This window comes from Podarcis cretensis (assembly GCF_951804945.1).
Source record: "Podarcis cretensis genome assembly, chromosome: 4".
NCBI lineage: Eukaryota > Metazoa > Chordata > Lepidosauria > Squamata > Lacertidae > Podarcis > Podarcis cretensis.
In genome coordinates this window covers 74,896,519-74,920,978 of record NC_137173.1, presented here as the reverse complement: position 1 = coordinate 74,920,978, position 24,460 = coordinate 74,896,519, and the positions used below count along the sequence as shown (strand labels likewise).

General features: G+C 41.9%; 1 protein-coding gene across 2 annotated transcripts in view; it reads left to right on the top strand.

The window, feature by feature from the left end:
• Window positions 1-24,460, top strand: part of GABRG3 (gamma-aminobutyric acid type A receptor subunit gamma3) — a 309,531-nt gene that overhangs the window by 4,871 nt on the left and 280,200 nt on the right. For both annotated transcript variants that reach the window (XM_079972872.1, XM_079972871.1), the window contains exon 2: window positions 5,958-6,106. In XM_079972872.1, coding sequence (XP_079828998.1) covers window positions 5,958-6,106 — 149 coding nt within the window. The remainder of the gene's footprint in view (window positions 1-5,957; window positions 6,107-24,460) is intronic.

Sequence of the window (24,460 nt, the reverse complement as noted above, 5' to 3'; positions counted from 1 at the left end):
TCCCATCCCATTTGCCCATCAAAAGGAAATCATACAGACACCATATTGCTACATTTGACTTGACTGGGCAAATAGCAGCTTCAGAAGGGTGATTCAGATCAGCAGGTGGGAAAGGGTTAAACACCCCACCTCACAGCACCACTTTCTTAATCAGATTGGAAACCCCATGCAACTGGTTTAATTAAAGAAAACACACACATAAAATTCTGATTAAGGATATCCCAAGTCAGCTGCGGTATAGCACTTACCTTCTGCTACTTTGTAAACAAGAGGCTGAGACTGTTGCTAAGAATAATGATAGAGATCTACAAGACACCCCACCCCACTTGATTTGGTACTCTAGCTCAGAAGTGGAAGCATGCAAACAATTCAGGATTCTTCCCCTCCAGTCTCTGTTCCATCTCCTCACTCCACCCTTAGTTGGATCCTGCAAAATCTTTCTGGGTCTAAATTCTACCAGATCACACACCCTGCACAACTGATGTCAGCTTGGATTTTAAAAAATAAATAAAACCCCCAGGCCCCAACTCATTCATAACCTAAGTGCCCTGCTGAGTCCAGTCAAACATCCTGCTTCCTGGAAGCCCATATGAAGACAACTCTCCCCAGCAACTAAAATTCAGAGTTCTATTGCCTTTGAACACAGAGGTTCCATTGCTAATTTGACATCCTAATGAATTTGTCTACCTCCTAAGTAAGCAGACATCATCATTTTTAAATTTTTTTGTACAAGTGAATTCTACAAATTCATTGTTCATTGCGTGGAAAAGACTCTCTTTGGTCTGTTCTCAACAGTGACTTTTGCCAGTCAACGGTATAGGTCAGTGGTTCTTAAACTTTTCCTCCCATGGACCACTTGCTGAGGGGCTCGGTGAATTTTTCTGCCAGGTGTAGCCATTGTACTGTGCTGTGCAAGATGTCAGAATAATTATAACTGCATTTTATTGCTTCTTTTATTCCTTAGAATTCCACTGTACAGTGGTACCTCGGGTTAAGAACTTAATTTGTTCCAGAGGTCCATTCTTAACCTGAAACTGTTCTTAACCTGAAGCACCACTTTAGCTAATGGGGCCTCCCGCTGCCGCCGTGCCGCCGGAGCATGATTTCTGTTCTCATCCTGAAGCAAAGTTCTTAACCCGAGGTACTATTTCTGGATTAGCGGAGTCTGTAACCTGAAGTGTATGTTACCTGAAGCGTATGTAACCCGAGGTACCACTGTATTTCTGTTTGAATGCTATAGACATACAAGAAATAAAAGAAGCAACAAAATAAGTATGCAATGTACCGTCTACTGTCTTCAATGGCAAATCCGTAGACACCTGAATGAAGCTCATGGGATCCTGGTGACACTCCATCTCCTTGATCCCATTTTGTCTGTCCATTTCCAGCTGTGATACTCTTTTTGAGATGGGATGGGCAGAACCATACACAATATTCCAAGCATGGCCACACCATTCATGTATACCAAGACACTATGGCACCAGCCTGCTTCTTTTATACTCCTTTCTCAATAATTGCCTTTTCACCACTGCGGCATACTTTGTCAATGATTTCATTTAACTCTGTACTCATCACATTCCTGATATCTCTTAATTGGATTTTTTTTAATTTTATTTTTTGCTGCCATTTTAATGCATAGGCATGACTGATTTTCTTGCCTAAGCATGGCTCACTTCCCACTTAACATTGGAAAGTTTTACCCAGACAAGACCCATTGAAATGAATAGACTTAGCTTAGTCATGTTCATTCATTTTAGTGGGTATACTCTGAGTGAAATTTAGTTGCATACCACACATTGAATCTCATTTGCCATTTTGTTTTTCACTCACCCAGCCTGGGGTGGTATTTTAGAGTTATTCCCAGTCTGCCTGGGGGTTCAATATATTGAGTAATTTGGTATAATCGACAAATTCGTCACCTCTCACTGCTTTTATCTGACTCCAGATCATTTATGAATACAGTGGTACCTCAGTTTAAGAACAGCTCTGTTTACGATCTATTCAGTTTACGAACTCCGCAAAACCAGAAGTAGTGTCCCGGTTTGCGAACTGTACCTCAGTATAAGAACGGAAGCCAAATGGTGAAAGGGCACTGGCGGCAGGAGGCCTCATTAGGGAAAGCGTACCTCAGTTTAAGAATGGTTTTGGTTTAAGAACAGACTTCCGGAATGGATTAAGTTTGTAAACCGAGGTACCACTGTACATTAAGCAAAACTGGCTCCTCCTCCATACAGATTGGGGGGGGGGGTTCTATTGCCTACAATCAAAGTTATCCATTTACTCATACAATTCACCTCTTCTTCCTTATTTAGCTATTTACAATCCATAACATGATCCATTCTCTCACCCTGTTACTCAAGGATGTATGGTGAAGAACTTTGTTGGGGTGGTTACAAAGATAGCACCCTACCCAGCATTTTGGCTCAGCCCTAGTTGCTACAAAGAGCATATTGCTAGTAAGATAAATTGAGGGTGGCCCACATTCTCTGTAGCCTGCAATGTGGGCAGATGACCTGGGGATCAGATGAGCTGTGCAAGGTTTTTGTTCCTTGAAATAAGGACTCTGGGGAAGCTATAGAAGGAACACCATTCTCAGTACAGGGCCATCGTGCAGTCTGCATAACAAATGCTTTGAGATTTCAAATCAAACACCTGTCCTTACATTTCCCATTGGGTAATTTCTTTCAAGCCATTCAATTTGCGATGAAAATAATGCCAATACAATCAGACGCTTCTCCGTTTTACAGGAAAAAAAGTTACAAAATGAAATCTCCCCTCTCACCAATAACATATATGCATGCCAAGTTAATTCATATTCTAGTCTCACCCACCCACATGTAATCTGGTTACTGTACATAGCCATTTTAAAAAAGTTGAAATGTTTGACATGAATGTAGATATAGCCAAGCTTCACTTTCTCCCCCCCTTCAACGTATTATTTGGCAGCAAACATATTCATTGTTAGTTTGCGATCAGTTCCTCAGGGGCACCAGTAGGAACATAAAAGATTTGAGGCTTGGTCCCATAGAAACCAATTTTCATATGAAGACATATGTGTATAGATGCAGATTTTTATAATTTAAATGCCACAGAAGGCAGGGCAACCATTTCCTTATCCAAATCACTGCAAATAAATTCTTTGATTAATTTGCACCCCACAACAAGTCACCCCAGATCAGTTCTTCATTCATTCATTCATTTACCCTCTATTAATTTTTTCTATCAGCTCCTGCTCCAAATCAAGTTAATTCCTCTTCAACAACGCCTCTCATTGCTCTTTAAATTCACAATGTCATAGCTGTGACACCCCACAGCACCCCCTAGGCTCGGCGCCCAGTGTGGTGGAACTAGTCACACTGCCCTAAATACACTTCTAGGAGCAGAATGGGACTCAGGTTGGGTTGTGATTTCACTGTGGGGAAACCTGCCCAAAAGAAAACAGAAATCCAGGAGTTGATATGTACTCAAGATGCAACTCAACCCAGAACTACTCTGCATGCAATGGAGTTGCACTGGCTGCAGCTGAATACAGATGGAATTTGCCTTGTAGCCTTTAATAACTCACCTCTGAAAGAAAATAATTCATTTAATGTACCTTGACAAATCATGAGTGTCATCACCGGAGAGAGAGAGGGAGGGAGGGAGGGAGGGAGGGAGAAACTACAATAAGGCTTAGAAATAAGTGCCATGAGCAATGAAACACAGCTTCCTTCCAAATTTTTGTTTTTTTGTATATAAAAAAAATAGTTCATATATCCCAGACGTATTAAACTGTAATTTAACTTAGGCTGTACTCATGTCCAATTGCTTGCTGGTGCATCGTATAAGTGAAAGGATGCTGCAGCAAAGTCCCTGACATAATGAGCAGGTTAACAAATATGGAAATCTACCATAACCCAACACCCCAGGAGAGTTACAAAGAGAGGGAGAGGTGAACAAGCTGGAAGGAAAGGAAATGAGCAAGATCAAAATTTTGTAACGTTGTGCATGTAAAGAAAGGGGAGGGCTAGGAAAGCCTGCTTCTCCCACAACTGCCTTGAGAAATAGGCCAATCACGACCCAAACTATCTGGTAATTGCTGCAACCAACCTCCTCCTCTTAAGTCCTCCAGCCCCCAGACAGGAGGGAGTTCTGGGACTTTCAAGCAAACACCTAAACAGGGACTCAGAAATGGCATCCACTTTACTGGACCCACCACAGGTTTATCCACCAAGATCCATCTCAGTTTACACTGTGAGCAGAGCAAGCTTCTAGCACCCAGATCTGGCTTTGCTTCCTGTGGGCCTCCACATCTTCTATCCTACCAGACCTAACGGCCACCAGCCATCACTGGCTGCCCTATCATGCAAAGTGACACGGAACACAGAGGAGAGAAACCACACACGCAAAGCATGGCTTTCCATCCCCTCACTGTGAGGTTACAGGGAACCAGGCAGAGGGCCTTCTCAGTGGTGGCACCCACCCTGTGGAACGACCCTCCCATCAGATGCCAATGAGATAAGTAACAATACAACCTTTAGAAGACATCTAAAGGCAACCCCGTATAGGGAAGTTTTTAATGTTTGATGATGCTTCTGTATATTCTTGAAGCCGTCAAGAGTGGCTGGGGGAACCCAGTCAGATGGGTGGGGTACAATTATTATTATTATTATTATTATTATTATTATTATTACTAGTACTACTATTGTGAGGGGTATACACTATACATTTAAGTTGGTCCCTGGGAATACGTTAATCTATTTCTACTTTGAAATGTTTACTTTTAATATGCTTCAAATGGAAACAAGATTCACCATGCTTTTAACAAAGAACACAAGAAGTTGTGTTATATGTAGTCAGACTACAGAACTTAATTCATTCTGGAGGTCCGTTCTTAACCTGAAACTGTTTTTAACCTGAGGTACCACTTTAGCTAATGGGGCTTCTCACTGCCGCTGCACCACCGCCATGTGATTTCTGGTTTCTCATCCTGAAGCAAAGTTCTTAACCTGAGGTACTATTTCTGGGTTAGCATAGTCTGTAACCTGAAGCATCTGTAACCTGAAGTGCCTGTAACCCGAGGTATCATTGTATTTGTTCACCTAGTGCTGATTCTGACCCCAAAAAACACTCTTTGGAGTACTGGGGGGCAGTGGCAGAGGGAAAACTCCAGAATAATGTGGGATGTGGGATGAGGGGCTGCTGGAGCAGCAGGGGAAAGCATTCCAGTTCAGATGTGGATCCTAATATGAGTTAACTGAATGAGGTTCATGGTGGGGAAGTTCATGCCCTCTGCCCCATTCCATGTTGCCCAGGAGGACCCACACCCAAGAATCCAGAGAGGGCCTGTGTGGCTGCAAGAAGACTTGGGTGACTGGAAACATTCCTTCCATGAGGCTCCTTCAGTTAATTTATCTTTGGATTGAAGCCGATGTGTCCAGGATACGTACTTTTATCTTATTTTCAAACATGCTACATTAAATACCTGAACTCCGAAATGCTGAGGATATATAATGACTTTTTAACAGGGTGACATGATCAGGAAATATTAAAATAACTAATCCTCCCTCCTTCACTTTCTTCCTGGGCAAGAGATGAGGAAGCATGTGTTAAAGAAGCTAGATTTGAAGTTCTGCAGGGTGTTCTTCCACCACCTCAGGCTGCTACTGCAAGTTAAAAACTACACAAAATAGCTCATCACACTGATATAGAAGAAAAGTGGCATTTGTCCCTAGATTCACCATCTAGTGAGAAGTAATGATAGAAGACTATTCGATTATTTTCCATTAGAGTGTCCTACTTAGACTTTCATCTGTGGCAGTTAGCACATCCTTTGATTCCCCCCCCCTTCTTTTAATGGGAAAAACAAATAACTCTGAATGCTCCCCTATGAAATGACTGAATTATGGAGGAAATAGAGGCACTGCACTGCCCTTCCTCATGTGACACTGTCCTATGGTTTATGTTTTGAATTGCAGCTCAAGAAAGGTTGAAGAGGATGACTTTGAAGATTTCACGACAAACCAAAAATGGGTAATGTCTCCAAAAACGCATGACACTGACGTGACACTGTTGTTAAACAAGTTGCTGAGAGAATATGATAAAAAGCTGCGGCCAGACATTGGAAGTGAGTGCTCTCTTTCCCTTTAATTTCTGTAATGGATATATCCTATTGAAGATGGCTGTGTCCGTATTTCCTTTTTGTTTTAGTAACCAATGTGCATGATTAGAGGCGTACATAGAGACCAATGTGTATTGGTTCAGGCTGACTACAACCTGTAGTAGAAATTGGATTGTATACGAGACACTGGGCAATCAGTAAATAGTACGAAAATAAAATGGTAAGGCTATAATGATATATATTAGTGCATCATTGAACTCAGCGAGACTAACCTTTGAGTAGACATGCATAATAAGATTGTGCTGTTTGCAACATAATAAAAATATACGCATTTTATAAAATGGGTGCATTTAGACTTTTTAATAGTACACTTTGGCTTCCCTATCTCAAAAACTGTTGGAAAGCTGGGGAAGATACAGAAAAGGTCAACTGAAATGATCACAAGGCTAGACCATCTTCCCTTGCGTGAAAAGTTAAGATGTCTGAGTGCTTTTTAGTTTGGAAAACAAGATGACTGATACTATGGAGATCTATAAAACTATGGAGTGAGAAGAGAGGGAATAGCTGAGACATTTTAATCCCTCTGTCATAATACGAGAACTTGGGTACATAAGAAAGTTGATAGGTAGTAGTTTAAGGACAAGACAGATTGTATAGTTAATTAACTTCTGCAATTCACTATCACCGATGTGATAACATGCATTAATTTAGATGGATCTTAAAAGGGATTAGGATTAATTCACAGAAGATACATCTATAGCTATATATGTAGGTATAACCATGACATCTAAGAACAGAGAGTGGCATCCATTGGATGTCCCTGATGCGCAGCGTAAATTCATAATGCAGAGTCTTCTTCAGTAAAAGAATAAAAGCTTTACTGAGTTAAAATAAACTTGTTTGCAAATAACAGCATAGTGAACAGAAGATTAAACTAGCTTCAGAGCATACACAGAGTTTCCATTGAGCACAGGCTCCACCATGCACTGAGACGGAGCCATGGAGCCACACACACAGAGACTGAGACACTGAGTCTACCTGCAAGCAGATACAATACTTATACAGGGAATGAGTCATCCCCAAGATGAGTCACAGTGATTCAGCATGCTAAATGATTCTGCAGCTTTTCAGCATTTCACAACATTTCTAGACTCCTTTACTGCTTCCTTTACTGCTTCTGCTCTCATATACCTTTGTCACATGACAGTCCACCCCACTGACAGAAGGCATATGTTAGTGGAACTGAGCTGGTGGGATAGTTGAGAAATTCCTGCTACAACTGCAGCCCTCTGCAACCCCTGAAACTCTGCCAGGAGGAATCCCCAATCCTCCGGAGTAGATTTTCAGGGGACTGGGGTGCAGGGTAGGACACGAAAAATAGTCTTCATCCTTCTTCGGCTGAGGGATGCCTTTCATCAGCAGAGGGTAACATCTGAAAACTTAGATGTTCAGGAACAGTGTATCTGCGACAGCAGGCTGCAGGGGGGAGATTCGTCATCATCACATTAATTTATGAATCTCCTTTTATATTGGTCTCAAGACAATTTACTAACATATAATAAAACCAGCTAAAAATAGTTTTATAAACAGTACAACCTCCTCCCCCAAGACGGTGTTGTTTTTTAAAAAAACAAAACAAAACAAAACAAACACCAAAGACTGAGACCTTTTCATTCGGATAGAAAAGATGGATGAACAAAAAATTCAAAGCCAGATAGTGGACACCTGTCTTATCTCGACAGGGATGCTGTTCCACACAAAAGGGGTAGTCATACTGAAATCCCTGCTCTGAATTATTGTGGAGTGGGCTTCTCATATTTTGAGGACTTTCAGGAGAAACTCCTCTGCAGAACACAGTGACCTACAGGGTGATTTTTCAAGGATACACGAGAAGCAGTGGAGTAGGCCCTCTTCACTGCAACTTCTTGGAAGTTAAAAGCACATTTGTCAACAAATAAGAGCTGGGCCCTCAACCCGTATCAGAAATGCATTCCATATTGGAGTCTTCCAGCTGCATCTTTCCAACAGAAAAGTGGCCAGGTTAAGAATCCTCCCCCCTTCTTAAAGTATTATTCATATAATGTATTGAAAGGCGAATTCCTGCTACCCTATTTTGATTAGTTTCTCCCTCCCAATGCAATCTCATAAGACATAGTATTTGGTAGCTTCCTTTCAATCCTCTGGGTAAAGTTTTCCTCTGTGTGTGTGTGTGTGTGTGTGTACGTACAGGGGGTCAGTGTCAGGGTGCTGTCAGCAGCTCCTGGCTGGTTGCCCAGGGATGTATAAAGAGAAGGAAAAGTTTCTTACAGTCCTTTTTATTTCAAACTTTACAGAGAGAGGCTATAGAACCCAGCCTCTTGGATAATGGCATTGTCCTGAGTGAATCTCCACCCCCCCCCCTTCTCTCCCACTTCCTCATTCGTCATCTTCATCATCTCCTCTATGGGTGCCACTAAGTGCCCTCTGTCTTTGAGCTCTTTGCTCTCCTACTTTTAAGGCCTGCCGGGTTCTTGGAGATGGTGGGTCTGGAATGCTTTCTAGTGACAACTTGTCAGCCAGCTTCTGCTCTGTCTCTGCTCCTCCTCTCCCATTATTTCCCAGCTTTCCCCCTCATCTGCCTCTGAGCTGTGACCTCCCACAAACCACTGTTGTAAATCTATACCGTTTTCCTCTTCCTCCTCCTCCCTGGAAGGGTCAGGCTGGGGAGGCGGTCAGCACCACTCTTCCACCTCTGCCAGCCCCTGACAGTCAGAGGGAACAGAGGAAGGGAAAGATCCATTGTGCAAGAATTTTAGCAAAAAGCAGCACATCTAGCCAGACAGAAAACTCCTGTAGCAGCTTTGCAAATTGATCCACAAGTCCTTCTCAGATAACTGAATTAACACAGGGCCCATTTGAAGTGGCTTGGGCAGAGGAGCTCAGAACCCATTATTAAGCATGGATGAACAAATTGGGAACAGCCTTGTAGAATCATATGAGATGGAAAAGGCGAAAAGACCATCAGGTCCAACTTCTGGGCTACAAGCCAGAATAAACAAAACCCTCTAAACAGGTAGCAGGCAGAAAATGATTTACCTTAACAAGCACTTTGCATCCCTAGATTCACGGATCCCTGATTCAAGGAATAGATCTGGTGTGCTGAAAGTCACCCAGGTGTGAGGAATGGGCTGTAATGCATTTTACTTTTTAGCCGTTTGTTTTTGTTTGAAAACGCTCGAGTTTATTTTGTTAATGAGGTGCTGTGCAACTGGAATTAATTTGTATTGAATCAGGCCAACGTATGCAGATAAAGACTCAGGAAGTGATTTGTGGATGACAACAGGCTCCCAGACACACCTAGGTTAGGCACCTGCATGCAGTAATTCTGCCGTTCTAAGCAATAACTCAGAGTTAGCACCGCTAGCTGCGTGGAGCGTAGAGTAGAAGAAGAGTATAGGACATTTCTGATGGTTCAAGGGAAAAATAGCTATGAAAGGAGAATTCCTGTATGACAAGATCCTGGTTGGGGGAGAGTACTCTTTGGTGTGGGAATCCCAGCAAAGATTTTAAATCCACAACATATGCAGTAAAATCAGGGCTCTTTTTCAGGCAGAACTCAGTTCCGGCACCTCTCAGGTGGGCACCATTGCCATTATAAGAGAATACGGGAGGTGTTCATGTTGAGTTCCAGCACCCCTTTTTCTGGAAACTGAGTAATGTTGTTAGCATCCTTCTGTCTCAAGAGACAATGGAGCGTGCCTCTGGGGGTGAAATCAAATCACTGCGTTTGCAGCATTGAAGTGACCTCCCCAAGGCACATGTCTGGGCAGTCCTGGGTTGCCCAGATGTCAAGACCTCTCTCAGCCTCACTGATGTGGTCCAAAGCAAAGCAGAACAATACATATGACACTAGCTTAGCTGCAGGAATCGCTGGAAACAGGCGTACAAGGCACCACCTATTCTGGATTTGGGTAGGGTTCACTCCCTAGCCTTTTCTTTTCCTAAAGATATTCTGCAGAGGTTTAGGATCCAATTTTTTCTTTTCTTAGAAGCCACCTTCCCATGTTGGCAAGGCCCATTTACCTGTATGTGCAGAAACCACCTTCTTGATTGTTGGATCCACCATTGGTCTGATCTGCTCAATCTGCCAGAGCCTGTCTTTGTATGCAGAGGAAGTCCTTAACTCACTGAGGGTTTGAGATCCATCAGCTACCCTCACCTGGTTTAGCCGGCCAGTCGTAGCCATTCTCTAACACCCCATGTACCACATGCAGCAAACTAAAGCGTGAAAATCTAGGCTTTAATATATGCCCTTGTGAGTTCCAAAACTTTCCTCTTCCCTTAACATAGAAAAAGACTACATGTTTGGCTTACTGAAAATCTGTCCAGTTTAGCCGCTTCAGAGGCTGAGGTTCTCAGGTAGATTGAGGGATCAAAAGCTTAATTACTTGGTCCCTCCCAAGGTAAGCTAAGCCTGGCAGGACAGCTTACTCTATGGTATTAACCCTTTCATGCATTAAGATTATCAGAACGATCGTGTGCAACTAAACTACTTCCCTCAAAGATCAGACGTTTTTCAAAAAGCAAGCAACAGGAAAATGCACTTAAAAGTGTGGGATAACACTTTGATGCAGCATTATCTAACCTCTCCGCAAACAAATCGCAATGAATTCTCATCAAATAGCCAATGTCCTCTTATCCCCCGGCAAACAAATCAGGATGAATGCTCAATAAACAAGTAGTCTAGCTGTGTCCATAGCCTATATGGTGTGGGTTTTTTGTTTTGTTTTAAGGGTTGTTTTTTATTTCCCTGCTTGTATAACCCAGCTGCTTCAACTAAAGGCAGTTGGTTACTAATTGAACTCAGCCCGTCTTAGTTCACTGCTAACACAACCTTGCATAGTAAAATCCAGTGTTAGAAGAAAAGCTGTTAATATTTCAATTTCATGGGTGCGTCATGCTAGGCATAAAGAGCTTTCAACACCTGATCGAATGGAGCTCTTAAAGTTTGAACAATAACATGGTTCACAGCCAATAGCAACACCTGCAGCTAAATTGTGGAAGTGCTATTTCGTTTTATGCTGGGCAGCTTGTCCCCAGGTCACAAACTCTGGAAATAAATCATCTCTCCCACACAGGCCTGGAATGAGCAGAATAAATCACGTTATGATTCTACAGGGAACTACCTAATAATAAAGTGAGTTTCCATAATGTTAGCTGTGGTTACACATTTTCCCCAATGCTGAAAGATCCGTTGGCAAAATAATTCCCATTATCTCTCAGCATGCAATCATAAATCTTGGCTTAGATCAAGGAGTCAAATTATTTGACATCTCATATATTCCAACAGACAGGGTAGGAAAGTCCATATAACTCTGGACTGTATATTGAGATACTTAAATAACTCCAATAAACAGCAGCCGAGTTTTTGTGAAGCAGTGATCCATGTGATAGTCATCTCCAGGCTTGACTACTGTAATTCGCTCTACGCAGGGCTGCCCTTGAAGCTGTCCCAGAAACTCCAGCGGGTGCAGAATGCTCCTCATGGGGTCTCTGCCATGGGAGCATATTCATCCAGTGCTTTTCAAGCTGCACTGGCTCCCGGTGGAATACAGGGTCAGATTTAAGGTGCTGCTTTTGACCTTTAAATCCCTTCATGGCCTAGGACCCTCCTACCTACGGGACCTCCTCTCCCGGTATGCCCCACGGAGAGCCTCAAGGTCCATAAATAGCAACACCCTATTGGTCCTGGGCCCTAAGGAAGTTAGATTAGCTTCAACCAGAGCCAGGGCCTTTTCAACTCTGGCTCCGGCCTGGTGGAACACTCTGCCTCATGAGACCAGGGCCTTGCAGGATCTGATTTCTTTCCGCAGGGCCTGTAAGACAAAGTTGTTCCACCTGGCCTTTGGCTTGGAGCCAATTTGATTCCCTCCCTCTCTTTCTTTTTTCTTTTCCTTCTCCTGCGAGGAGGCTACATTTTAATATTTTAATGTTTCAATATTTTAATGTTGTATTTTAATTTTGTTTTTAAGTTGTAATCATTCAACTTGTTTTTATTATTGCTTGTAAGCCGCTCTGAGCCCGGCCTTGGCTGGGGAGGGCGGAGTATAAATAAAAAATTATTAATTATTATTATTATTATCCTTGCAAATGCCAGCATAATGGTAGGAAAGTGAATCATCATTGTTGCTCTGGTTTAAAGGGATTCCATCTTCTTCTCCATGTCTTCTATTGGAAAAAGCCCAACTTTTGAGCTCATGCAACTGATACTTGGGTACCAAAGACAGGATGTGCTGTCATCCATTGGTATGCTGCCCATTAGGGCTGGGCGATATCTGGCTTTCAACATCACAATATATCACCAGCTAAAAATCACTATATACTGATATATCACAATGTATGAAATAGGGATGGAGCTATGTAGAGGCATTGGCTGGCTCCATGGTTTTTCCCGCATTGTGATTGCGAACAGATACATTTTCTGAGCTGGCAGAGATAATTTTGGACCTGGGGCGGGGGAGAGATCCCTTGGAGTGTGGTACTGGAGTACTTCAACATCCATATTGAGCTCCTTTGTTAGGAATAGCTCAGGACTCCATGGCTACCTTGAAAGCAATGAGACTATACTAATGTTAGTTGGGCTCTAGTGACATGATGGCCTGTAACACTTGATTTAGTGTTCTCAGCCAGCTGAAATTCCAGTGGGGGGCATATTCACAATTTCTTTTTCATTGATAAATTACTATTTGGTAAGATTTAGAGACATAGGACCTTCAAACCTCTACAGAAGAGGACCAGTTAGGCTGCTCTTCTCCCAGAGTCAAATTGACAGTCTCTTGGTGACCTTTGGGAGAATTTCCAGCTGGCACAGTTGTCACTCCTGATGAAGTCCTGATTGATCAATGGGTTAAGGAAATGATGATCAAAGACCAACTCCCACTGACTAGATCCCAACCTGCTTCCTAGGGAGCTTGGCATGATAAAGCAGCTGGGATCATAGCTGTCAACTTTTCCCTTTTCTTGCGAGGAATCCTATTCGGAATAAGGGAATTTCCCTTAAAAAAAGGGAAAAGTTGACAGCTATGGCTGGGATGGTGCAAAGATGGAGGAAAACTCAGGAGAAATCCAACTGAGCATGGGTTAGAACTAAGGGCTACTAATTTTGATACCTCCTTCCATTCTTTGGTAACCATTACAGTTATCTAACTCTTAGACATAGGGCTGTCTTTGAAGCATTTGATGCAGAATCAAAGGGCCAGATTATTAACTGAGACATGCTGATCTGACCACAACATTCCAAGTGCTTAAAAATCTGGTGTCTAGGTCTTTTTCCGGGTTCGATTCAGAGTGCAGGCATTGACTTACAAAAGCCTTCAATGGTCAGGCTATCCAAAGATCCGCCTTTTTCCATATCAACCTGACCATATGCTATAATTTTCAACAGAAGCTTTCCTGTGTGCCATCAGGCATTAGGCAGATGGCAACTGGAGACTGGACCTTGCGGCAGTGACATTTAGGTTTTGGAACTCCCTCCTCAGAAAGATTTGTGTGCTGCCTTCTCTTTTATATTTCTGGTGCCAAATAACATCAATATCATTCAGGTGAGAATTTGGGGAGGAAGGAGTTTGACATTTCATCATTTTATTGCTTCAGTTTAAACTTTATTATTATTATTATTTTTTAATAATATTTATTAAAAATTTTCCAGAATAAAAAGGAAAGATAGCAAGAAAGACAGAAAAAACAAATATGATTTACACTTGGTTTCAGTGGCATCTTTCCCGGACTTCCCCCCCTCTCCCCCTCTTGTATTCCATTTCCCTTAAATTGATTCCACAGATTCTTACCCCAAATTTTAAAACCTTGTTTGTAATTTTAAATAACCCATTTATTCCAAATTAATTTATCTTATTTATCTTAATGAACCATTTCTCCTTATATTTTATATAATTCCCTAAGATCGACCCCATTTCCCTTCCACGAATTCCCCTATTTTCAAACAACAAACATGAAAAAAGAAAAGAAAGAAATAATATATAATTTTACAGCCTTTGGATTCCAAATCTCTCCCCCCCCCCCCATTCCCCGGTTCCAATCCCCAAAGTTCATCCATTGTCTACTGCCAGCCTGGTGTATCCACGTCTATATCTCAACTCCACTTTGCCGTCTTTTGATAGCTTTTAATTTCAGAAAGTCCAATCTCGAAAAAACTCTCAGAAAAAGTCATTGTTCTTCCATCCAGACCTCTATGTTTAAGAGTCTAACTTAAATTCTATTTCTTGGTCCTTTTAAAGTCTGTATGTTCCAAATACTCCGGCTTCAAATTTGGTCCAGCTCTTATTCCTCAGGTTGCTTTTTCCTGTTCTGCTGCAGAAACCTTCTAATTCAGAAACTTCTTGTTCTCCACAGAGGCTTTTGTTATTCAGGAACATAACTTGCGTCAAGTCCCTTCCTTTCTTCAATAGATAAATCCATTGTCTCCTTTAGTATAGAAACCTCTGTAGACAAAATAATGCTTCGTTTTTGCAGCTTTCCCAAGAGATAACAGATCCTGCTCAAATTCATAGTATTTTTCCACTTGCTGCTACTGTTGCAATGTCCCAGCCTCCCTCTAGAGGGAATATGGTAACTTAATTTCTTTCAAAATCAGACCCAAAAGTCAAATAACTTGTTGTCTTTATTTCCAATAATTTATGTCCAAATTGTAACAAATCTAACCAGCAAAGCCATCGTAACAAAGTTCTCTTTTATTTTCCTGCTTTGACAGCTACTTTGACAGCTGTCAAAGTTTCTGTGTCTCTGCACCAGTCTCTCATAGCGGATCGTTCCAGGTTCCCAGGGGGGTTGCATTTTAGTTCCCACAAATCAGTCTTCTCCTCCAGCACAATTATTGTAATTTCCCTTCGTGAAGTTAAAAATTTTTTTCAGGTAAACAAGTTCATCTCTCGATCTTAGTTGTCAAATCCTTGCGTTGAGCCATCTACAACGGGGGGGGGGGGACTTCCTTTTTGCACTCCCCCCGCTCGCTCCAAATTCAAAGATCAAATTTCCCTTTTAAGTCCTTTAAGCTGTCTTTTATTTTTGATGTTTTAGTTTGATTTCTTGGGTAAGGGATAAAACATTAAATGCATTGCATATTGGCAGAAAAGGCAAAGGTCATACAGAGGAGCTGAACCAGGTGCTAAACCGAGGGCCATTTGATTTTCTGCCAAGCACCAAAGTCACATGGCTAGCTCCTATGCCTCTGCAATTGGAGGATTGGAGGGGAATTCTCTAGTTTCATAAGCTATGATGTAATTAATCATATAAATACAATACAGTGGTACCTCTAGTTATGAACTTAATTCGTTCCGGAGGTCCATTCGTAACCTGAAACTGTTCTTAACTAGAGGCGTGCTTTCACTAATGGGGCCTCTTGCTGCCGCTGCACCGCCAGCACACGATTTCCGTTCTCATCCTGGGGCAAAGTTCTTAACTTGAGGTAACTCTTCCAGGTTAGCGGAGTTTGTAACCTGAATCGTTTGTAACCTGAGGCATTTGTAACTCGAGGTACCACTGTATAGCATTTCTAAAACATATAATGCATTAAAAGATAGACATGTTAAAAAACAATATATATTTACATGCAGTTTTCTTTGTCCCGTTACTTAATTTCAAAAAATCTTTTAGTTGTATCCTCTTTGAATTGGAATGCATGCTTCATTCCCCTTCTCTGCCTGCTCCCTCGTTCTCTTTAGTTGGGATATAAAGAACCACACAACCATCACCCAAGAAGGTTTCTTTGGCTTGCAATTGTCAAACAGCAACTATGACATCTCAAAACTTGTTCCATAGCAAACCAGTTAACCTGCTTTCAGTCTATTCAGTTGTGCACATTTGCAAGCTACTTGGAACGCCTTCGCTCTCTTACGTCATTTGAGTCTCTATGTAACAAATCAAAATATGGCAAAAAAGGAGCTGCATCTTTAATCTATAGCATTCTTTTAGAACAATATGCAGGTGATACAGGAGGTCTCTGGACAGTATGGAAAAGAAACTTAGGGATCATAATTGCAGATAATAAATGGCAATCAATTTGGCACAACCCGTCCCTACAAACAATCTCTGCTCGTTTGCAGGAGGCTTCTCTCAAAATTATATTTTGATGGCACTGGAATCCATCACATCTAGCCAAAATAAACACTACCATCTCTCCCCTATGCTGGAACAGCTGCAGAGAGATAGGCTCATATTTTCACGCACGTTGGTATACTCCTTTTGGGAAAAGGTGTTCCAGATTATTTTCAAAATTGCTCATCAATCCCTTCCACCCAATTCAGCTCTTGCCTCGTTATTCTTAGACTCAAACTTAAACAATAACCTCAAATGCAGAGAATCAGTATTTTTTCTATTATCAGCAGCCCAATTAAGAATTATGGAAACAACCTATAGAAATCCTCATTGAATCCTGCATAAATAATATTTGGAATGCGGTTCTGTCAGAAGGCCTTACTCGTCATAGAAGAGTAATTAAAGGCACTTCAGAGATAGACACTTTTGGCAAGACCTGGCTTCCATTCTTTTCCTTTATAAATGAGACAGAATATACTTTTATTCTGCCCATAACACAAGAATCTCTGTGGAGAGGATACTTGAATTGACAATGCATAAATAAACATATTGCTTGTGTACTGTGTACAGCATATGAAACTTAATAAGAATGTACCACTGGACATTATCCAAGTTACTGCAGTTATATGTTGTTCTTGTATTTACATGAAAATCAATAAAAATTATTTGGATTACAAAAAAAAAAAAAAAACACCACTTATGCATTTAAGGTGCGTTTCAAAAACCAATTTGTGGGGAAACATTCCATTGCGTGTATGCAACACAAAACAGCCAGCTTTCAGAACGATCCCATTCTCTTTTTTTGCTCTGCTAATGATTAGTTGTACTGCTTGGTTTATGTCACTAGGTGTCAGTGTAGTACTGTATGCACAGCTAAGAGCACAATATCACTAAAGGTCAAAATAACAAGTGAGACCCTTTGAAAACAACTGGATTTTCATTAATTTCCTGTTCCCTATGGCTGTAATCCTGTGTTCCCTTAAGTGTCTGTGTTCCCTTAAGTGTCCCATTAGCCCTGTTGGACACAGTGAGATTTGCTTTTGAGTAAACAAACATAAGCTGGACTGTGCTGCAAGGGATTTTTTCCCCTGGCTCTGTGGAACATGACTATATTTCTTCAATAAAAACAAGCAATTAGACTTATAGCCTTTTCCCTAAAAAAGAGAGACTATTTCCAAGTGTGGTAGGATTTTCAATGAGCCACATTGTGTGAGTTTAATGCAAAATATATCATGGTATAGAAAAGAGAAGCGAAATAAATGGAAGAGAAGATAAAGATATGTCAACTAATATAGCTGTGCTTTTTTTTAAGAAGTCAGCAACCAGTCATGCATTTTAAATAGGGATTCAAATATGAATGCCAGCGAGGTGTATAAAAGCAGATAATCTATATTTTCAAATGCTCTTTGTGCTTAGAAATGCCTGTGGAATACAGCACTTTTGATGAACTGAATTGCACCTGATTATTTTCTGTTTATATCCCATTTTGATGCCTCAAGGCGGTAGCTATCAAAGGCACTCCAGAACAATGAAAAAGAACAACAAGGTGGTGTGTGGGTTGTGGGTGGACTTGAAATAATTGGAAACCCAGTCACTCTGGATGCCCTGGTTTATTCGGGGGTGGGGTAGGATGGTTGAAGGCAAAAGCAAAAAGCCACAATGCACAAGAAAAACATCACCCACGTTGCTTGGGACCCTGGCCTTTGACTTAGGAACTTAATGTATCAGGCATGCCAGACACGCCCAAAGCCACAAAATGGTTTATATAAATGAAACGCAATGTGGTGTACACCGTAGGAAAAATGTGAAAGGCACTGTGTGACATCTGACAGTGTCAGAGTGTTGTGCAATGAACCTTCTAATGCAAACAAGACTTCATTCTCTCCTGCTCCCTTCCATCTCTGCTGCATCTCCTCACACCCCCAAAATCTCCCCAAGAGCAGAAGCGGGGACTGCAGAAAAGAGGAGAGGAAAGGGAAATCCCATCACGTCCATGTTAGATATTGCCCTTTAAGAGTAATTTATCAGCTTAAGTTCATAAAATAAGATTCAAGTAATTGCAGAACGTGGAGAGCTCTAACAGCAAATTGTAAAGAAGAAGAAGAAACCATGCATATTTCAAAAGGGTGTTTTATTAGATTATACGGAAATTTCATGAGGCAAAATTCATGAGGTAAGACTTGATTAATTGTAAAATGTGGAGACAAATGAAACAAAAATAAATTTATAAGGTGTTAGGGAAATTATCACATAACACACAAGAGAAGATTCGGTTAATGATTAATCCACAAGTAGGAAAAACGTAATTCAGCAGAGTATGATGAGGCAAGGTGCGATCGATTATTAAATTTAGGTACCAATGATACTTACAAAATAAAATTAAACCTCTTCTTACAGCCACGTAATAGAATCAAATTGTAAAATTCACATGGAAAAGCTTGGCCAATTTAGATAATTATTAATGTAGGTATTAAGCACATTTGGGAATATAAATAGAAATAGCTATTAAAATGAATTTATGCTTTAAGAAAATGAATGAATTTCTGGTCATATAAACGGTAACTTTATTATTAACTTAATGTAGGTCCAGAGATCTGGGTGAGCAACAAGTGTGTTTGCATTCTGCCAGTTGAAAACGACCTATAGGGCAATCTAATTCCCCTTTTGTGTCTCTCTTGAAGGTGTGGGGGTTAGATGGGCTAAAGCTGTCCTGGTTAGCATCCCCCTGGTCACCTGCAGAAATATGTTAGCTGGTGCTCTGTTTCCCCTTCTGTCCACTCTAAACGGGCAGATGGAAATATGGCTGGTGGTATTTTGATTGATTGATCCATTGATTAACCCATTGATATCGGGGACATCTTCCCAACAGTGGGTCCTGAACCCCTGGCCTACCTGGCAGCAAGCCAGTATGTTAAGTCCAAAGTTCAAATCCACACAAGCAAAGTCCAAAGGGTCAGGAAACTCAGTCCAGGGTCAATCCAAGTAGTCCAGTAGTCAGGGCACAGTCCAGAATCAAACCCAAAGCACAGTTCCACAGAGGCCCAGGAACATCCAAGCAAAGGTCAATCAACATGGGCAGCTGAGCAGACACAGCAAGCCAGCTCTGCTTCCCTCTGCAAATCCCTTTGCAGGCTGATTGCAGCACCTGGACTTAACGAGGCAGGTGGCCCTCCCCTGTTCTGAGCTGAGGAATCACACACCACCTCCCAGAGCTAGCGAGCCCCACCTGGCCAGCTAGGAAGCTGGGCTGTGGGCCCTGGCCTGCCTCAGCCTCCTAGAGCTCCCATCTTGCTGCTCCCTACACCTTCATGTTCATGGAGACAGACCCCCCCCCCGGCTCTGCTGATGGGTCCTGTGCATTGACTCCCAGCCCCTCGCTATCTTCCGTCACCCTGTGAGTATTTCCTTCCCCCTCCCCTGCTTGTCCTGGTGCGTCCAGTTCCAGCTATACCCCTCGCCAGGATCCTCTTCCACCCCGCCATCATCCTGCTGTGGTTGCTAACAGAAGCCTTTCAATGGGCATTTGATCCTTAGCTGACCCAGTTGTTCTCATTGGGCCCAGTGTGGGTCTGATTACTGTGCCAGAATAAGGCTGGTGCAAAGAGAAGCCTGCCTTGCCATTTCAGCAGGGCTGAGGATGCAACAGCATCTCCACAACTCAGTGAAGCCCCTGCAGATCGTGTGTGTGTGTGTGTGTGTGTGTGTGTGTGTGTATTTCTCCCTTATTTATTTGTCCATGTATTCATGGGCTTGTAGTATTTTTAATACCGGTTCTACTGTTCTGTGGATATTACAGTTATATGTTTTTATTGAATTTTATTATGTATGTGGGTTGTTGGGGTTTTTGTGTGACTGGTAGTACATCACTTTGGGCAAGATAAAGTGACTATCAAATTCAATAAATAAATAAAAATATTACTCTTATGGAGAACCACCTTATAAGTTGGTTCAGTGCCCATTCTGCTGCCCGGCTGCATTAACCTGGCATGCCCAACTTTTGATCCTCACTGGTCATTTGATTTCAGAACAATGTGGCTAAACTCACAAACTGAATGTCAGGTCACACATTGACCTGGTATGTGTGTTCTGCATTTGATGTAGAAGCCTAGGTACTGGATCCATCCTGTAGGAAAAAATGAGGTCAGTGAGACCCTTTTCCTTCCCATGGAAGGACTCAGTGCATAGCCTGACCCATCGGATCCAAGTAGTCTTGCATAATGTAGCAAATTCCAACACTTCAATTTGTTGTTGTTGTTTAGTCGTGTCCGACTCTTCGGGACCCCATGGACCAGAGCACGCTAGGCACTCCTGTCTTCCACTGCCTCCCGCAGTTTGGTCAAACTCATGTTTGTAGCTTTGAGAACACTGTCCAACCATGTCATCCTCTGTCGTCCCCTTCTCCTTGTGCCCTCCATCTTTCCCAACATCAGGGTCTTTTCCAGGGAGTCTTCTCTTCTCATGAGATGGCCAAAGTATTGGAGCCTCAGCTTCAGGATCTTTCCTTCCAGTGAGCACTCAGAGCAAATTCCAACACTTCAATATACCATTATTTTAATCACATAGGTGCTGGTGGTTTTTTCTTCTTCTTCTAATACTTTTTATAAGATATCCATGCTACTGCTATCCATCCAATAGCTTTTTTTGTCCTTTGGTACCTATGTATCCCAAATATCCCAACATCATATCTTGCTAGTACTTCCTCACAACCAGACACCCTTGTCCTTTTCACATTTCCAATAATTAGTGTTATATACTCTAGATAGTCTTAGAGGACTTGCATAGCATCTTACCCACAGTTTTAATGAATTACCAATTAGGACTAATGATGCTGTACTGCTTGTTTGCATATGTCCTGGTGTATTTTCATACACAACCCAGAATTGGTTCTCCAATTAAAACAGAATAACAGCTTTTAGAGAAAGCCAGTCCTGCTTTATTTGATGTGTAAAGGAGATTCATATGTGTGTTATACAGGAGGCATTTCAGGGAAGCCCTATTGACTTACATCTGAGTAAACAGGATCAGACGAATTGTTTACATCTGATTCTGGTTTAAAATCTGAAATAAAATAAATAAAATAAAATAATTTAAATAACAGGCATTATAATGTGGTTTAGCTTTATTGCCATGTTTGTCATTCTATTGCACACCAAAGATCTACTCTATAAATGTGTTTATGCATACTCTTACATAGTATGTCAGTTTCACATCATCAGTATTGCTATATTCCACCTCTTCAACAACAACAGAACTGCGGAGAAATAGAAAGTGCATCCTTTTACAATATGGGGATTACATTCAATTTAGCTGCTGCTAATAAATCCAATATAAATTCTCCATCTGGTTTTTGAATTGCTTCTTTTAGATATCCTAGTAGGATGACCTTGATACATCTAAATCAGGCATGCCCCTAATGTGATTAAAGATTGTTTTCCATAATTTAATCTTGGGACAAGTCCAAAATCTCAGCATTAATGATGTTACGTTCCGGATGAGAATCATGTCCCAAGTTAGATATATCTTTTCATCTGCGAGAAGTCGGGCTCCTGTGCCACTGAGATTGGAGCTAGCAGGTTTTCTTTAGCTATACCAAAATATGTCACCAGTAAGATATTTGAAGTGCCAACATCTCCCCCCCCCCGACCCCCTGAAGTATAATAATGCAATGTCTGAAGAAGGAAGAAATAACCTTTCACAAGGCCATAAAACTGGCTCAAAGTGGGTCATGCGCTGGACATTCTCTGACCATTAGTGAGTGTACAGAAGGAGCCCAAGGACAAAACTTGCAGACAAAAGCCCTTGCAGACAGAACCGTCAACAGAAACACTAAAATTTCAGTAGGAAGATAAAAATGAATGCAATCCAGGAGAGGACCCCAGGAACCAGGGCTAAAACGAGAAGAACAGGATGAGTGACTGTCAAAGGAAGCAGAAAGGCTTAAAAAGAATAAGAATGGAATAAAACCCTTGATTCTTTTTGCCAAGGAAAGATAATTAGAAACTGTATTAAGCTTCTGCTTCATGGAGAAGAAGAAGGCTAAAGCAGACTGAAAAGGGTCATGACTAAGTTAAGTAAGAAATTTGAGATAGCAATGGTTTATCATTACTATGACTATTATTATTTAATATTGTATAATTGTTTCAGGGATTCTCTTCTAGATCAGATTCATTTTTATCTGTTTACTAGGGGCTGGATCCCTGCGCACTCCACTCAACCCCCTGCCACTCACATAACACACAATCCCTCTAAAGTTCCCCCTTCCCACCCCATGCATCTACTAAGCTTTCTTTTTACCTCCCCAATCCCATTTCTGCAGCCCCTTCTCTCTTCTGTTCCGCAGCCCCTCTTTGCATCATTTTTCACCATCATCCCCATAACCTCCTACATCTTCTTCCTCACACTCATTCCACCCACTTATGAAGCTAACACCCCCCCCCCTCTTCTGCAAACCCTTCTTAATGCACTTTTTTGGAAAGCAATTTCCCAAATTGAATGCATTTCTGTATGTCATTTGCATACTTTCCATTAGTATATGCACTTTTGTACGTATTCCTTGGCTGGAGAACTGCATTGTAAAATTCAGAGAAGTGTAAATATTGAAGGATGGATGTGTTTTGCTTGAATCATGGAATCATAGCTTGGATCATTGAATCATAGAGTTAGAAGGGATTGTGAGGAAGATCTCATCCTACCCCATGTAATGCAGGAACCTTTCGTCCAACATGGGGATCAAACCCACAGCCTTGAGAATAAGAGTCTCAAGCTCTACCAACTGAGCTGTGTGTTTTGCTTCATGCTTTGTTCCAGAAATCGTGAACTTGGCAAGTTCCCATTTAAATGCTAACTGAATCAAATTTATCCCTCCTCCGCACATGGCATATTAGGGTGTGTTATATTGTTAGAGGGACCAGTGCCAGATTTGTGGTCCAAACCACTGAGCCTTGGACTTGCCGATCAAAAGGTTGGCAGTTCGATTCCCTGCGATGGGGTGAGCTCCCGTTGCTCGGTCCCTGCTCCTGCCAACCTAGCAGTTTGAAAGCACGCCAAAAAGTGCAAGTAGATAAACAGGTACCACTCTGGTGGGAAGGTAAACAGCGTTTCCGTGCTCTGCTCTGGAGTCGCTTTTCCATTGCGCCAGAAGCAGCTTATTCATGCTGGCCACATGACCTGGAAAAACTGTCTGTGGAGTGGGCAAATGCCAGCTCCCTCAGCCTGTAAAGTGAGATGAGCGCCGCAACCCCAGAGTCATTTGCGACTGGACTTAACTGCCAGGGGTCCCTTTACCTTTATACTGTTAGAATATTGGCTCATCTAGCTCAGCATTGTGTACTTGACTGACAGCAGCGCCCTAGGATATCCAGCAGATCTCTTTTCATCATCCACTGAACTTCAGAGCTCCTTCATGCAAAGCATCTACTCTGTTGCTGAGTGAAGGCTCCCCTGCCCCCGCCAAAGCAGTGCCTTTGAGAACTAACACGTCACCATTGTGACTGTTAAGTTATGGGTGAACATATCAGACGACACAGCGATTCTTCAAACAGCTCTTGTTTATTCACAGGCCAGAACAGAACTGAACTGAACTGAACTGAAGGGTTCAGCCAGCCTGCTTATATAGAGCTCCAGTACAACGTAACTGTAACAATTTTCTAAAACTATCCAATCACTGAACGTCACTTTTGATCGCTTATTTGCATAACTATCTACAGCATCCCCCTGCTGGCCCAGGGTGAGAACTTCAGTGACTCTACTAACTCCTGGAAGTACTGCACAGTTGACTCCCCACCCCTTCCTTCTTCCCCACAGGCTTTCCGAGGAGCCCCCTGTCACTTATTGACTCACAATGTGGCCTTTGAATTGTCCCCTCTTATGCAGGCCACAGAGCATCCAAGGTGGGGATGCAGGGAGATGTAAGGCACTCAACAGGCCAAGGCACTCAGTGGAGACCAATAGTTATGTTGATTATTTTATGTGCTTTGGTGATCACAAATATGTGCATCATCATATTGCAATTTTAGATGAAATCTCCCCTTTTAAAAAAACCCATTAGGCATCTTTCTACCCCTGTGGGCTTTCCATTAAACAGAACAGATATGCCAAAGTCCTAATCATTTTCGATATGTAATCTATTAAATGCGGTGCAAAAGAATTCAAACAGGAAAGCAAAATACTGTCAAATCCAGGGAGGCTGCTGTAGATTTGTGCTGGCGCACATGGAGGCAGAATTTATCCCCTTGATTTACAGCTACAAGATTTGTGCTTAGTGGAAATTGT